Source organism: Phalacrocorax aristotelis, chromosome 13 (assembly GCF_949628215.1).
Source record: "Phalacrocorax aristotelis chromosome 13, bGulAri2.1, whole genome shotgun sequence".
In the NCBI taxonomy this organism is placed as follows: Eukaryota; Metazoa; Chordata; class Aves; order Suliformes; family Phalacrocoracidae; genus Phalacrocorax; species Phalacrocorax aristotelis.
This window is the reverse complement of record NC_134288.1, coordinates 10,929,800-10,945,778: the sequence shown is the minus strand read 5'-3', so window position 1 is coordinate 10,945,778 and position 15,979 is coordinate 10,929,800. Positions and strand designations below refer to the sequence as shown.

Here is a 15,979-nt window from a genome sequence, read left to right as displayed (position 1 = left end):
TCAAGTCAAGGTCCATACAAATGAGAAATCATCACTGGCATGGCTGCATGATACAGAATAGGAAAAGCATTTGCACTTGGAAAACAGAAGGCTAGAAGGATATCTTTAGTTATTGGCTACAGCCGTTTAGCATGACTGTTAAACATATCTGATGAAAAAAGTGCCAAAAACATTGGCAAGCATATCTCCCACCAAAATCAAAATGCTTCATAGCATTAACCCCACTTTAATGATTTTGTTTTTCGACTAGAAAAAAAAGGCAGAAGGGAGAGAAAATTTCTGAAAATAACACATTTCCTTTTTTTTTCTTTCAAAACAGCTCCTTGGTTTTCAATACCTTTATTTTGCATTTTGATTTCTCATGTCGCTGTGAAGAAATTAAATACTTGAAAACAGAACAAAACATATAAATTAAACCAAATGTTTTGATTAATGCAAAACAAATTATGTTTCCTTTCCTGAATAATTTAAAAATTAAACTTAGAAAACCAATTTCTTGTCTGAGAAGCCTCTTTAAAAGGGTATGTTTGGTATTTTGCAGCACTTCTGTTAGGAGGACTGGTATCAGCATCTTATTCTTTTAATGTTAAAAACACTTTTAACCTACCTATACTCCTGCTTTAAACTATTTAGGGAAAGACATGTCTTTCTAGCTCATCTCTATAGCCTCTCACACAGCAAAACCCCTGGTTGCACCTGGAATTTCTTAACTAGGGTATAAATACTGTATTTAAATTATAATAACTGTGTTCATAAGAAGTCTGATATTTGAAGGAAAGGTGCAGCTACAGTGGGCCACATTTGGCCCACCATCCCCCACTCTTATGTCACGAAAATGTACAGGATTTTTCCATGGAACTAATCTGGTTTTGAAAGGAAAATTAATGTAAAGCAATTTCCACAGGCGACCACTTCTCCTCTTGTTCAGCAGGTTTTTGTTAGTGAAGTCACTTCTTCCATATAACTACATTAAAACAGAGGAAAAAATGAAAATAACCTTCTCTGAAGGTTTTATTGTGCTGTTTTAATGAGTCTCCCTTTCTGTTACTGCAGGAAATTGTAAAACACATTCACTGAGAGCAAAGAGAGCAAATATTGTCCCACAGGGAGAAGGAGGCAACCGCAGGCATGCAGAGAGAAGCCGGGTTGGGTGACACAAAGTCCATCTGCAGCTGGAGTCCCTACCCCAGAGCCAATCTTTCTCCCTAACCTACTGCAAGGGGGAACAAAGCTGACCTACTGACTCATACTTGGGCCCAACGGGCACCACCAAGCTTTTGAGCATGTCCGTCGAAAAGGCCCAGAGGTCATTACCTGCACCCCGCAGTGAGGATTGCACACAGAGTGGATGGAAAGGAACTTGTAAAGTGCTAGCAGATGTGCAAAAACCTAGCCAAGCTGGGCAAACTTCCCACTCGATTAATGCAGGCAGATGTTTGGCAGTGAAAGGTTTGTGTTGTGTTTAGTGAGTGGTTCAATTGGGCTGGCTCCTTGGGGGGAATCAGCTGAACAGCAGCAGATCGGACTCGTCTTTTCTGGGAGGGCTGCTCCAGTACACCGATGAGCACGGTGGGAAGAGACACCGAGTCCCTCATTCATCAGAGACATTCTGTCTTAAACTTCTGCCTCAGGGCTTTCTGCACATTTTGTATCTTCTCCGTGATCACTGTGTCACTAAGGTGATCCCCAAACTTCTGTTTCAACAGCACCCTAATGATTTTGATGCAGCGTTCATCCATCATGGGCTTCGCCTCTCGGAAAGTATTGCCCCTCCGTCCCGTGATGGAGTGGCTCTGGATGTAGTCAGATGTGAAGAGCTTGTAGAGCAGTGTCTTGCAGGCAGTGCTGATTTTCTGGTCAAACCGGATGGTCTCTTTGAGCTGTTCCTTGGTGTAGCCATTGAAGAGCTCCACCACCTCACACGGCTGCCGGTGGGGCTCCTCCTGGAAGGACAGGGATTCCAGCCTCTGCACCTTCTTCTTCAGGGACAGAACATCCTGTTGGAGGTCCAACACCATCCTCTCCAGCTGCTCTATCTTCTCTGCCCTGAAAAATTAAAATTACATGTGTAAAGGCAAGAAGACACCATGGCCTCACCGTGGATATTGCTAAAGGATGTAGCACCTCCACCCAAGCAGTGATTACATGCCTCCTGCAAGCAGGGACAGGACAACTTCTCTACTAGGGTCTCAGCCCATCTAGCTATGCCTGAGTGAGGAGCAAGGCAGGAGAGAAGAATGACATGGTCTGGACTTTTCAGTAGCTCAGAAATGTTCGGCATTTAGCCCTCAACCCCTCCTTGTCATGCATGTGTGGAGAATTTGATGCTCAATTTTCTTTTCTGTTTTAAGGAGAGATATAAGCCCTGCCCTGCAAGTCCCAGGAGGCACATATTTTGGTATGAAACACCAGATGTGGGAAATTGCAATGAAAGTACATTAACACGATTTTTTGGCACCCATTTCTTTGCAGGAAAACTGTCCCTAGCAGCTACTTCATCACTGGATACTTGTCATCAAAGTAACGGACGATAAAGCAAGCAACACACAACCATGTTCAAACAATAGATGCCATTTTTATTGTTGTAGGTAAGAGCTTTGTGGTTCCTGCACTGTTTTAGAGCCTTCTTGCATCTCTAACTCCGAGCCCTGCAATCGGAAATGGCTGGCTCTGATTATAGAGAGATTCAGCAGCTCTTAGTTTTAAAATTGCACCATTTTGTCACCCAGCTGTGGTCTCACTACTCTTTCTTGTAGTGAGGAGGAAAATACAGTTAAGAAAAGTGTCTTCTTTTGCTAATTACCTTTCCATTTCACCAGGACCAAAATTTTTCTGAACTCTCTCGAAGTCATCCATCTCTTGCAAAGCTTCAAGCTTTCGCTCTTCACAGCTGGAAGAAACAAGCAAGCTAAAAAGCACTGCCACAAGAAGCTTCATGTTCATATTCATTCCTGATGAGAACTATCTGTAATTCAAAGGTTGGAATTCAAAGCAAAGTCAATTCTGTTTTCATTTAGAGCAAGAATAAAATGGATTGACACGAAATATCAATGGTTCTTCATGTGAACAACCTCCTGGGCACCCCGCTTTCCACACAGAGCAAGCCCTGGCACACAGATATGAGGGACCTCCCATTTGACACACCAAGGGATCAGGACTCCAGAGCACAAGGGACTCAATTTGTCTGTAGTGTGTACCCACAAAAACTCCTATTATCTTTTGCATTTTGGATTTAAGTCTACATTAACATCTATTCAAAGTGAGCAACACCAGGGCTTGGAAACAGAGTGGACTGACCCCACACTCTGAAATTAATATATATGGTATGAAACATTCAAGGTCCTCAGTGTGCTTTCAGGTGTTACCTGTTCAGACAGATGTGTTGCTGGCACTGGGACAAGATGCCATCTGACTTCCTCTTCATTGGCAGGGCAACATAATCTACAGGCAGGGATGGGAGATAAACTGAACAAGCCAGCTGTTGAAAAGGTCCTGAATCCCTCTGCCTCCAGGACAGATTATCTAAGCACTCCTGATAGATCACATGGCAACATGTTATTCCCTTTGCATAAACAGAGTGAAACATGCTTTCCAGGATTGAACAATAGGGATTTTGTTATGAGAAAAAGGTGATGTCTCAAAGGCTGCTTCTATTCCCATCAGAAAAGACATAGTGGGCAAGGGAAGCAGAGCCAATGTGTCTCTGGACACTGCTGTAGATAATGCACTAGCGTATTTTTATAAGTGCATTTAATCTATGTGGTAGTGGATGGGAAAGCAGAGAAATAGGCAAATCTGAGAAGTTTTGGCTAATTAAGACACAAGGATTTGGGTATTTCACAGTTATTCAGGCAGGCAGGATTGTTTTTCGGCTTGTGAGGAAGGAACTCCTAGCCCAGGAGAAAGAGTTGGTGCCTGGTAAAGCAGGCACCATGTGGTATCACATACGTATCTACCTTTAGACAGCCCTCCTAGAGGAGATCTCCCAGGTGTAAAGGACCAGAAAATTTCATCTCTAACCTTTGTAGTCCTGGGAGAAAGCTCACACAGCCCTGGAGCAAAGCAGAAGTCTCCTGGCAGCTCTTAAAGTCCCCATCCCAACCTGCTGTTCAGGATGAGGCAGAAGAAAACTAAAAGCCAATGTCCTAATTTACAGCTATGATTACCTCTGGTAGCTGGACCAGCTCTGTCCTCTTCACCCTGGGAAGTCCCTGGCATGGCCATGGTGACAAACGAGGATGGGGGTGTGAAGGCACTGGCTGGGTGGGGGGCGCCCGCCAGCGAGCGGGGGCTTCTTGCTGTGTTGCTCAGGGCATGTCTCTCCTTGATGATGGAGGAGCTGCCAACGTCATGGGGCAGGCTGGCCTCAGCCGCTCTCAGCAGTGGCTTGGAAAGGTAAGTCTTGTCGCTGTGGTATTTCCTGGATGCATTCCCTGGGGTCCATTTTGGGAAGGTTTTCCTGGATTTTTTTGGCTGGGGTGGCATCATGCTGTGGACAGCTGGCTCTTCTTCTGAAAGCAAGGTGGATACTCAAGATTTGCAATGGGGTACTGATGTTGTGTGTCTCCCACCTCCCGCTCAGTGCTTTTTACCCTGATTGTAGAGCTGTGAAATTTATGCCAGGACTGCAATGCCCTCAGGATCCTCCCACCCCAAAAGCCCAATGGAGGTAGAAAGGTGCAATCTTCAAAAGACCCTACTCACTCAACTTCTCCAGGAGCTGTCTATCTTCCAGCAGCTTCTTCTCTAAAATATCTTTATGCTCTGTAGGAAGAGAGGACTTTTCAGCACTGAATTTATTCTCTAAAGGTTGCTCCTGAGCAGCCCCAAATTGCAAAGCCCAGGACAGAGGGGTGTCACTCACCGCTTATGCCTTCCACCATCCCCCAGTAGAGCCCACTGAAGCCAGGGCAGCGGGCCAGCACCTGCTCACCCACCGTATAGAGGTGGAATGGCTTGCGGGGCTCCTTGATGTTCTCGATGTTGATCACCCGGCTGCCATCAGGCCAGCTGATGAGGACGTAGAGCTTGGCCGACATTAGGGCTGCCCACCTGGTGCAGGGGGAGCGGGAGCGGAGTGTCACAGCACGGCTTTTTGCTCTCCCATGGCTGGGAGGATTAGTACATTATGCTCTGCCTGAGGCAGCACATACTTGTCCCTGCAGCTTTTCTACCAGTTATTTCTCCTTTCCCATTCTTGCCCTTCTATGCTTGCCTCGTCCTAAACCTCTTCCCTGGGAGGTTGTCTTGGGCAAAGCTCCATGTGCCTTTAGTGTGCCAGAGTTTATTTTAAGGAGGAAATGCAGTGCCAGCCATGGCATGTGTCACCTGGGGTCGGGCAGGACCCTCATGCAGGATGCACTGAGCAGACACTGGATAAGCCACCAAGTAGAGACAGGCTGGTTCCTCTGCCCATGTGAACCAGCACAGCTCAAATTACTTCAATAGGTCTACAACAATTTGCTACAGTAGAGGATCATATCCGTATCATACCAAGGCAGTACAGAGAAGAGACTTGAAAAGACATAGGTATATTCCAGGAAATGATCATTCCTTTGCCTGTACAGTTATTTTCTCCACTAAATGTCAAAGTGCTTTGATAAGGAAGGCAGCAAATTACCTCCATTTCACACATGAGGAAACTGAGGCATGGACCAGTGAGATACACCTCTAAGGCAGCCAAGTAGCAAAGCTGCAAGGAGCTGCCCTCTGGGGTCCCAGCACACTGCTCTGCCCACCAACATACCCAGTTTCTCCCTCTTAGAGCTGTAGGTTTAAATCACTGCAGACATGGGAGTGCTCAGCAGTCAAACAACAGCCAGGCTAGCAGTGACTTTCAAAACCTCCCGAGCCACAGGGGCAGCTGAGGAGCCGAGGGCTGCTGGGCTCAGGGAGGGTTTCTTTCCGGGTTTCAACCAACACATCACGGACGGGGACAGAACCAGGCAGAGACCACCTGCCAGAGCTCCTAAGGGCCCTGATAGAGCATCACCCCACACCATCCTGCTCTGCAGCAGGATTTGGTAGAATGGTTTTAGGGACTGAGACCTTGTGCTGGGTACCACAGTGTCCAAAGCTGATCAGAGGGAGCTGGGGCAGGGAGAGAAGAGGTGGAGCAGGGACAAGCTGGCTAGAAAGGCAGCTATGACACAATGTATTGCAGTCTCTTGTTTTGCCTCCACACCCACGTTAAAGTCAAGCCTGCTTTTGATTCCTCTCACATGGGAGGTTCAGCTCACCCTGGAGAACTTTCTCTTTCCCCCCCTCCACCACCATCAGCTACAGCAAAGCTCCTTGCAGCAACTGTAACTTTCCCTGAACCTGCCAGCCTGCCCTGCTGGCACAGACTCACACCTTGGTCACTCCAATCCTTTTCTCTTGGCTGAGACACACTTTGGGGTTTATTTTTATAAGGAAGCACTATAAACAAATGAACTCTGTGGTAATCACCTCGTTCCCCACACCCCCTTCCCTGCTGCTGGATGCTCTGAAGCAGGCGGATGCACCCAGCCCTCTCCTCAGTCCAGGGAAGGTTACAGACCAAGAAACTGGGATAAGCGCATAGCTGAGACCTCTCCCTCCCAGAAACACAGCTCTGTTTTAAAGAGCTACATACTCCAAACAGTCCCAGCCCCCAAAACCTCTCCAGAGGGTTTTTCTTTCTTTAACATTTAAAGAAAAAGCACTGATCTTCATAGCAGCTGCTGCTCCCTCCTGCCCCACTTACCAGTTGCTCATTTACCTTAACGAATGCAACAAAACTACACAAATGCACAATCACACAGAGAAAGAAAGAAAGAGAGAGAAAGATATCACAATCCTGATAGCAATAGTTTGGTCCTTGCCTGGTTAGCACTGCTCCAGGTGTTGCGTCTTGCAAAATGTCTCCTGTCTATCGAGATCTCAGCTGCCTGCTCCAGGAGAGGAGGTGACCGGACGCTCCTTTGCCTTGGGCTTGTCCCTTCACCACAGTTCCTTGTTAGGTCTCCTTTGTTTGGCTTAGAAATCTCCCACCTGCTCTCCCCATAGCAAAGGAAAAAAAGACCCTTTGCTTTCTTTTTTCCTTGTTGTTTTGTTTCAGAATTATTATTCCTGTTATTTTTCCATATACATTTTTTTTTTCCTTAGCTTGTTTCAGGTCTGTTTCTTACAGGGAGAGAGAGCAGAAGAGAAGAGAAAAAGCCTTGGGTTTTTTGGAGCATGAATAAACCTTGCATTTCCATGAGTTATTCATGAATAATTCATGAAAATGCATGATTAATTCAGGTTCATGAATTATTCAGGAATAATTCTCGAACATTCCTGGTTAATTCATGCTCACACAGCGAGTGAGTCAGGCTCTAGGGCTTGGTGAATTCCTTTCTCCCTGAGACAGGAGAAGAGAGGCTTAGAGATGGCTGTATCGTGCCCTTCCCATTTACTATGTCTTAGGAGAAAATATATTTTGGACCCTTATCAAAACAAGGACTTGAAGAGAACTGAAGAGCCTGCAGCCTCCTGGCCACAGAGGAATAACACAGCACCAAAAGAAAGAAAGAGAAGGAGAGAAAGAGATCGGACTTGCTCTTGGAGGGAAGCCTGGCAGCAAGTTTTACTCCCTTTCATGCATCTTTCAAACTGACTCTGCATTTCTTCCTCCCCTCACCTCCAGATCTCTCCCTGGTTAAGATACATCTCAGCTGCTTCATTTTTACCTGCTACGTAATGAAAAGGATCATACAGACAGGCCTCTGCTTGAGGAATCAAAGGGACCTCCTATGCCATGCACCCATCTGTCCCTGCACACGTGAGTGCAAAGATGCACAGCTCCTTGACTCAGTGTCCCAGCTGTGCCAGCACCAGTGGCGGCGATCAGCTCAGCAGGTCACTGCCTCACCCTGGTGCTCCTGCCAGCGCAGACATCAAGCTGCCTCGCATAGCTCTGCTTTCTCTGTGCTTTTCTCCCAAAAATGTCACCACTGCAACACCTGGGGTTTGCTAATGCAAGGCTTTTTATCGCTGGTACATGCAGGATCACCACGCACGGTGAGGCATGGAGCCTGACGGCTGCCTGCAGCTGGTGGGGGCTTTTGGGCATCTCTGTGTTGGTGGTCCCAGGGATGGTGTGGGCAGTCGGGGACACAGGCATTGCCTGGGGTTAGGGACAGAGGCACCAGGCCAGCCAATTCATTTTACTGGGATGCTCACGAGCAAAATAAGGTGGAACTTCTGCCATGGGGATGCTGAGCTCTACAGGACATTGAGATCTGTAATTTAGAGTGACATAACACAGGGGCTTTCCCACCTCCTGAAACCTGTCACGGTCTGTGAATAAAGACCCTGCAACTCTGGAGAGACATCACCATGCTCTTCCCAGCTCCCAGCTGGATGCTCAGCTTTGCAGGTCACATGCTCCATTTCTCTTGCGTTAGCCCCCATGTCCTTGGAGAATCAAGGCTGTGGTACTAATCTGCCCCTGAGGAGGGTTTTCTGCTTGATCAGGCAGAGAGGCCATAGTTAGTGTTGGAAACCGTCATCAGCTCTTTGATCCCGACTGAGGCCACTGCCATCACCACACTGCTGCCTCCCAAAAAGAGAAGGCTGGGTAGGTCCTTGGCTCGAGGTGGTCTCTGGTCCTGCAGTCGGCACCTGCGTTGGCGCAGCACATCAGGTACGGCCATTAGAGATGAGGTATTTCAATCAACACGAGAAAGCTGCCATAGCAACCCCAAATCCCACAGATGAGCAGTGGTTTAATTGCACAGGTCTTTAATGCCTTGAGCTTCCAGTTCTCAGCAAACAACATTCAAATCCCACCAGACCACATCTTCAGCTAAAACACAAGGCATCAGCTTTGCCAGGGTCCATGGTGAAGAAAAGGTCCCATGTGGCATCTAGCCTCCTATGGTCTGGCTGGACACCAGCAGGCAACGGGGCAGTGGTTTGGGGGCATCTGCAGACCTGTCTCAAAAGCTGCCTGCCCAACAAGACATCCTACCCCAGCCACTGCGTGAGATGGAAACACAGCAAGGCAGTGATTCCAAACAGCACTGTGTCATCTCAGCCAAAAGCAGCTCTGGAAGACAGGGAGACTTCAGCTGTTCAGCGAGATATTAGACAAGGACCTCGATCAGATTCATAAGGTAAGAAAATTTCTGTAACCCTGATTTGCAATATTTACAGCTCAAAGAATACATCTGACAACCAGGCAAAACCAGGTGTTAAACAGAGATCTGGCTGAGATAAGGAAACATATCACAGCAGATACAAGTATAAAAGAAGCAGTATCTGAATTCCATGTAGTTTTGAACAATGTTGCTGAAGAACGAGAACTGCATAGGAAGAAGAAATGGAAAAGCAATGATGTAGGAAAAAATAACAGAGATACATGACAATGGAGATAAGATTGGATTCTGGTTTTATGCAGGACCTGATCCAAAAAAAATGTGCTTGCAAAGTGGGCTTGCTTAAGCAAGTATTGTTTGTTTTCCTTTGAAGAACCAGCAATATGCAAAGCATAACAGATGAATAGTAGGAGTGGAAACCGCAGGAGAGAAAAGGTTGCAGTGACCACAGGAGGAAGACAAATTGTAGTCTCATCAAACAACAGAAAAGTCAAGTGCCCATGTATAAATATACAGTGTTTGTGTTGAATTATTCCAGGAAAATGTGAGTCTAAAGTGAATCCCAAGTGTTTGACCTCATGAAAATTAGCAAGTCCTGATTAGATTTCCCTCCCTGTGTTTGAACACAAAATCCCTTGCCAGATGCCTTGTTGGGGTCTTTATGAAGAACTACTGTTTTCAGGAACCTCTGCTTCTGCATTTCCTGATTCTTTGAAAACAAATCCCACACTGTGTCCCCCAGCGCCAGCACACATTTCACCCTCCAAGCTGCACTTGCTGAGATTTAGATTTCAGCTGGGACTGAAGAACAACAATAGCTTCTTTGTAATTTTATCCCGAGATGCACTAGAGGAACCATGTTCAGTGTCTGTCTGAATGCTGTCCTGTCTTTATCAGGACAATCATAACTGATGTTTGAAGGGATTTAAATAACAAACATGGGTGGTTTTAATCTCCCTTTGCATTTTACCCCTGCAATGTTGCTCTTCCTTCAGCATGGATTTGGCAGCCCAGACGTGTGCTTCACCATTTCAGAACACAGCCATAGTTCAGTAACTAAGAGATGAGAGCTATATTGCTCATTAATTTTTATCACCACAATGAAATAACACGGGAACCATGAAGCACTGCGTTTCGATGGGAGCAGACCTGTGACCAGCTCTACATTCCTCCCTCACTGGGGGGAGAGGGGGGCTGGGGCAGCGAGCTGCGCATTGAAAGGAGAGATCAGCATGGCCAAGCTACAAGAAGGACAGAGGGACCCAGGCTTTTAGCAATGCCCCTTGTCACCAGTCCCAGTTGGGATGGCAGGTTGGACTGATGGAGTCATTAGGATGGATCTGGGTCATGGTTTTGCAGCTGTCCGTGACAAACGCTGTAGCATAACTCACTGCCCGTACTGGAGAGTGACCACCTGGTGGCATTTTGCATTTTTAACAAAATAAGTACAAATCCCATCTCTGCCTACGATACAAGGAACAGTGAAATACAACGCAGGCTAACAAGGCTGGAATAAACTGCATTTTAATTAAAAGACTTCCCTCTTTCCTAATAAGCTAGAAGTAAGTGAAATTACTCAGAAATAGGGAGTAAAACAACAGTCCCAGGCCAGCAGCCAGCTAGACTGGTACACGTCAGTCCTACTTACCAGTTTGTTAAATGCTTTCCTAGACTGGAGCATTTCCGTATGATTCCTCATGTGACAGAGGCCATAAAACTATGAGAAAAACCAGAAACTAAATCCACAAGGCACAGTTTTGCAGGGCTGCAGAGGCAGCATGTGCTCCGGCAGTGAGTCCACAGGCCCAGCAGGGCTCCGCATTTACCAAAATGCAAGTTATTATTCCTTCTTTTTTATTGCCCTGAATTCATTGAGATATTTTTTGGAGGCTAAGGGGTTTTTTTTCTCTGCAGAGAAGGGTTTCCCCTTTGTAATCCCATTCCAAAAAACCTTCCTTTTCACCTATTCATCTTCCCACCACTTTGCAAAGCCTTTTTCCTGAGCTGTCTGTATTTATTTGACCTTTGCACTCTATAACATCTGTTTCTTCATCTGCTTGGCTGGCTGGCTTCTTGGGTTTCTTTTGTGAGCTTGTCAGGGAGATAGCATAAGCACAGTTAGCAAAAAAAGAGAAGAAAAAAAATCACACCAAGAAAAGGAATTTTAATTGAGGGAGGGTAGAGCCATAAAACACGATGATGGCTTTTAAATATCCTCAAACCTTTTTCTGATGCTTTCAAGTATTTAGGTTTGGCCTCTTTTTAGTATTCACAGGGACACGAAGGGGACTAGCAGGAATTAATCAAACTAAGGATGTACCAGAAGCCAAATAATAGATCAGTCTCATGAAACTGAAGAGGAAGAAATTATTTTACATTGTAATTACAGCTGTAGGTACCTGCTTAATACAAACCTGCATAACTTCAGGTATCTGAGCCACTCCTCAGAGGGTGACAGGACTGATCACATTTTTTAAATTAAGCACATGCCTGCCAAGTCTCAAAGTCAGGGCCATGAAGAAGAAAAAAGCCTCAAAGTTTCATGTAGAAACAAACCCCACTGAAACCAATGAGACGTTCCTGATATACAGGTCAGTGAAATTAAAAAGAACAAAATCCCAAGAATGCATTTTTTAGGTCCAGGTTTCCAGAGTACAATGATGAAGGAGCAGAAAAGAGAAAAAAAGAGCAAACATCCCAGCGCATCGTCTTGCAAAGGGAGGAAATAACACAGCGAGGGGGCTGATGTGAAAAATTAATCTCATAGCATCACCTCTTGGCACCACACCACTGGGGATGTGTCACCCTTTTCCACACTGTTCCTGCATGGAAAGGTGCTGCAGGGCCATGAGGGCCATGCTTGGGAGCACCAAATCTGAGTGCTCAGCCTCCGTGGAGCCAGCACTGAGCTGCCAGCTTCTGCCTGCGCATCTTCTGAGTCATCACTCCCCCCTCCTCCCCGTTACCTTGGCAAACATAGTCGCGGGTACCATTAGAGGAGCTCCAACGCCAAGAGAACATGTTGTTTCGTGTTCTTCCACCGGCACAATTCTGATTCCAGAATCTCAACCTGTTGCTAATTAATTAAATACAATCAGGAGCACATTAGCGGTTGCGGAACGGTCTCTCCAGGTGGCACATGCTGCGTGAGCACCCATGAGTGCGGGCAGGGCGCTGCCTCCAGCCCCCTCCACAGCATCCCTGCGGAACTGAGCTCTTGCCCTCAGCACTGCTCGGCTGGGGATTTTTCCCCTCCATTTCCTCCTGTTTCTGGCAGAAAGTACAAAAGGCAGTTCTTTGCACTGGGAGGGGATAGGGTCTGGGCTGATTTTGGATGGGAAGCTGTGCCAGGTGGGACCCAGGCACCATAGGGGACCTCCTGCCCCTCTCCACAATGTCGCTAGGTGCTACAGCCTGGATCGGAGCTTCTGCAGTTGCACCCGCTCCTCTGCCAAAATGCATAAAATCCTCCGCTTTTACCTTACATAACCACAGCCACTAATTACTTCCTTGCAGGGCCTTTGAAGCTGCTGAATAATGCATCAGATCCCCTCTCTCATCTCACAGCTTTGGATGAAAGAGGACTGAGCCCTCGCAGACACCGGTGCATCGTGCAAGCCACATTCGCACCACGGCACAAGCAGTACGCGTGTGGCAGGATGGTCTCATCAAGGATGCCGTCCACAGGGATGCAAAGGGAATGGAAAACACTCTCAGACAGCCTTGTAGCAACACTCTGTAAAATCAGGCAGGGAAATTGTCCTTGACCAGCCGCCTCTCTCAGCCCTGCTTCATGGAGCTGGCATTAGCAAATGGGCTCTTGTGTGAATAGATCTGTCAAAAGCCATGGCTTTGCTTAGCAGTGTGAGTGACTCCCACCCCAGCCCTGCCTACTCAGTGACATTATTTTGGTACCTGACTACTTAAAAGATGCGAGCATATTATTTCTAATTTGCTAAATTGACGAATTTACTCCTCTCAGGAGACCATCTCATCTCCACCTTCACACTCTTCAGCCTTGCACACTTGGTTCATAACATGAAAAGGTTTTTCCTTAATTCCTTCTCCAGGAAAGAAGAAATTGATCTTTATTTATAACAGTTTAAATTGACATGTTGACTGCAAAAATTCACTGCTCATCAAATCAAAGGCTGATCCAATAGTGCCTATTACTCCAGTAATGGATGTCTTATCAGGGCTGAGTGGATTAGTACAAAGGGAAGCATGGGCAGGAGAGGTGAAGTGACAGGGCTGAAATGGATGGGTCTTCTCACTAGAGGTATGCACCGGTGCAACGAGGCAGAGGAGGAAGCAGAAGCTGAGAAGGCAGCGCTGCTTTAAATCAGGTTATCTGCTGTACAGGGCAAGACAAAACATGACATATTTCTCATCTTGCCAATGGATGCAATTCCAGCCACTCATCTCCAGCTGTGGAAACGTGGTGCAGTCTAGTCCTCACTCACCTGGTAAATGACACAGCTGATCTGAGCTCAGCCTGGAATCCTCTGCTTTGACTCCACGGACCGTGACTCGTGTGTTTGCAATGAGCACAGCAGCAACTACTGGCCAGTGGCAGGGGAAGGCTTGCTTCTTCATCCTTCCTACTCTCCAAGTATTTGCCTAATAAAATGTACACTGCTCTTTGGACCAAAGCAGTAGAGATGTGAGGTTTTGTGCGCCCCAACAAACCAGCAGCCGATTCATCCCACGGCTCTGCCACTCACGACCGTCAGTTCTGCACAGAGCAGGCAGCAAACCGGTCACTATTTGCATTGCCTGTGGGTTTGGAGTGGGAACTGTGGATCACCATCAATCCTCAAGTATTTTTGAGTGTTAAATGCTTCACATAATCCCATCCAGATTCTGGTTTTAGGCCAGTCCACACTAGGTTTTGGGAGTGTCCATCAGTGCTCAGGTCAAGAGGATTTCATCACCCTGGAGTGGGGGCTTGTGGCCTCTCTCCAACCTATAACACATTAAAAAAATCTATTAAGGTCACAATGAAAAATCCTGTGCTAAGCCTTCTTTAAACTCTCTTAACTCATCATTCTGACTGTGAAATGCTATTTAGGAAGATGAGCTTGATCAAATGCAGGACATTTTTGTGTATTTCTATAAAAATGTTTTTTGAAGGTTTAAGATGAAGGATTTTCATGGAACACATTGCCTTTATCACAATTTTTTTCAGCATCCTGTTATTTTGAAGTTTCCACTTTTATCTCCTGCCAATTTTTACCTGCCCAGAGTAACTCATTTTGCTGACAGCTGTCATCTCCATGTACCATTTGCTGAGCCTCAAGCTGCACAAAGGCTCAGGTGCTCACTAAGGGAAAGCTCACTTCCTGCTTTTCAGGACCAAGGAAGGTCTTGCTTGCTCAGTTGGGAAGTGAGACAGTTTGCTTCTCAAACCTACTCCATATGGCAGCACGGATGTATTTTTGACTCAAAGAAATCTGCTGATTGTCTGCTCTTAAATAAAGAGTGAGCGGCTCTTGTGAGTGACACCATGGTGCAGGAAATGCAAATAGGCTGTTACTTAAACACCGTTTCCGAAGGGATTGTGCTCTGCTTTTCAGATAAGATTAAGAGCTCAATTACAGTACAGAAAGGGTCTTTAATTAAAAATTCTTTCATTAAGTCACACATAGAACATAATAAGGACAAATTATAAAGCTCTTCAGAAGCACATCTGTGCCAGACTGCTAGGTAGGGAGGCCCATCAAGGGAAGCATCATCTATTTCTCCTATCCTTCTAAAGAAATGAGTCCCACTTACCTCATCTAACCATATTTTTGAGAAAAACACATAACCAGATACCTATGGGGCACCCAAAACTTTGAATGCAGCTCTTCCTGTAGTGGAGAGGACCACCATAAGCAACCATCCACTCCTGTTTCCAATGAGCCAGATGAAGCCTCGGGTTAGTACTGACACGCACAGTTTAGATGTGCAACAGCGTGTTCAGCTAACTCAAGAAAAGCCCAGATGATCAGTGTGTTCCCAGTCCTGGACAGATAACAGAAGATCAGCTGTAGAGTTTAAACAGTTTTCAAGCCTAGCAGCTAAGGGATGAATCAACTACCTAAAAGCCAGTTACTGCACATCACACCAAAAAACAAGACACTCTCATTCTAGCAATCCTGCCATACTTTCCTGTCTGCAAAGGCTTCCACCAAGGAACCTTCAGATAAGGGGGAAAACCAGGTGAAGAAAGACCGGGTGCAAGCACCTTTTGCAGAGGAGAGAGCCCAAGGGCTCTCAGCCAGAGCGCTCAGTGCCCAAGCAGCCAGGCTGGCCAAATTTGCAAAAGAGAAGATCCTGTGTGCAAAGCCCAGGCACATGAACCACAGGCAGAAATACCCACTGGCCACTTTGGGTTTGCAGGTGGTTGTACACGTGCGAACCTGGAGCAGAGTGACAGGATGTTTTTTTTTCCCAGATTTTCAAGGCACTGCATAGCAGAGCTCAAAGGAGATGGCAGTGAGTTATGGGGCTGTTCAGGATCCTGCACCTGGGAAAGGGTGGGTCCGAATTCAGTCAGACTGTCACAGAGTTTTCACTACTTGATTTTGTCCTGTTGTTATTCTGTTCTCCTGAAATACATTATGATTAATTACCAAAGGCAGTTAGCTAATTAGACTGTAAGCGGGTGCTGGTGAAAAAAACATTCCCCTTTGAAACCCCGAACAGAGACTCACTGAAATTCCCTTTGAAAAGAAATCCCAAAAGCTCATAATCTGTTGATGAAAACAGTCACCTGAAAGGAAAGAAACAGAATTTTTCAGAAGGTTTCACAACTCAGGCAACTGCAACCCCCATCAAGCATTCCCACATTGGCATTCCCACACCAGAAAGTCTGGTCCCTTCCGTGGGAA

General features: G+C 46.3%; 1 protein-coding gene across 1 annotated transcript; it reads right to left on the bottom strand.

Annotated features, from left to right (window-relative positions):
- Window positions 1-279: 279 nt before the first annotated feature.
- Window positions 280-7,243, bottom strand: LOC142064061 (uncharacterized). The gene is made up of 7 exons (XM_075108596.1): window positions 6,846-7,243; window positions 4,865-5,052; window positions 4,705-4,764; window positions 4,167-4,511; window positions 3,366-3,441; window positions 2,804-2,890; window positions 280-2,046 (listed from the first exon to the last, which is right to left on the bottom strand). The coding sequence occupies exons 2-7, from the start codon at window positions 5,037-5,039 to the stop codon at window positions 1,599-1,601; spliced, it is 1,191 nt and encodes a 396-aa protein (XP_074964697.1). The 5' UTR covers window positions 5,040-5,052; window positions 6,846-7,243; the 3' UTR covers window positions 280-1,598.
- Window positions 7,244-15,979: the final 8,736 nt, after the last annotated feature.

Bases quoted from the DNA above. Each gene is read 5' to 3' on its own strand.
- LOC142064061 (XM_075108596.1), bottom strand. From the start codon at position 5,039: ATGTCGGCCAAGCTCTACGTCCTCATCAGCTGGCCTGATGGCAGCCGG. The intron at 4,765-4,864 runs GTGAGTGACACC...CTCTTCCTACAG, and splicing joins GATGGTGGAAGGCATAAGCG to AGCATAAAGATATTTTAGAG. The intron at 3,442-4,166 runs GTAATCATAGCT...CCCTGCCTGTAG, and splicing joins AGCTGGTCCAGCTACCAGAG to ATTATGTTGCCCTGCCAATG.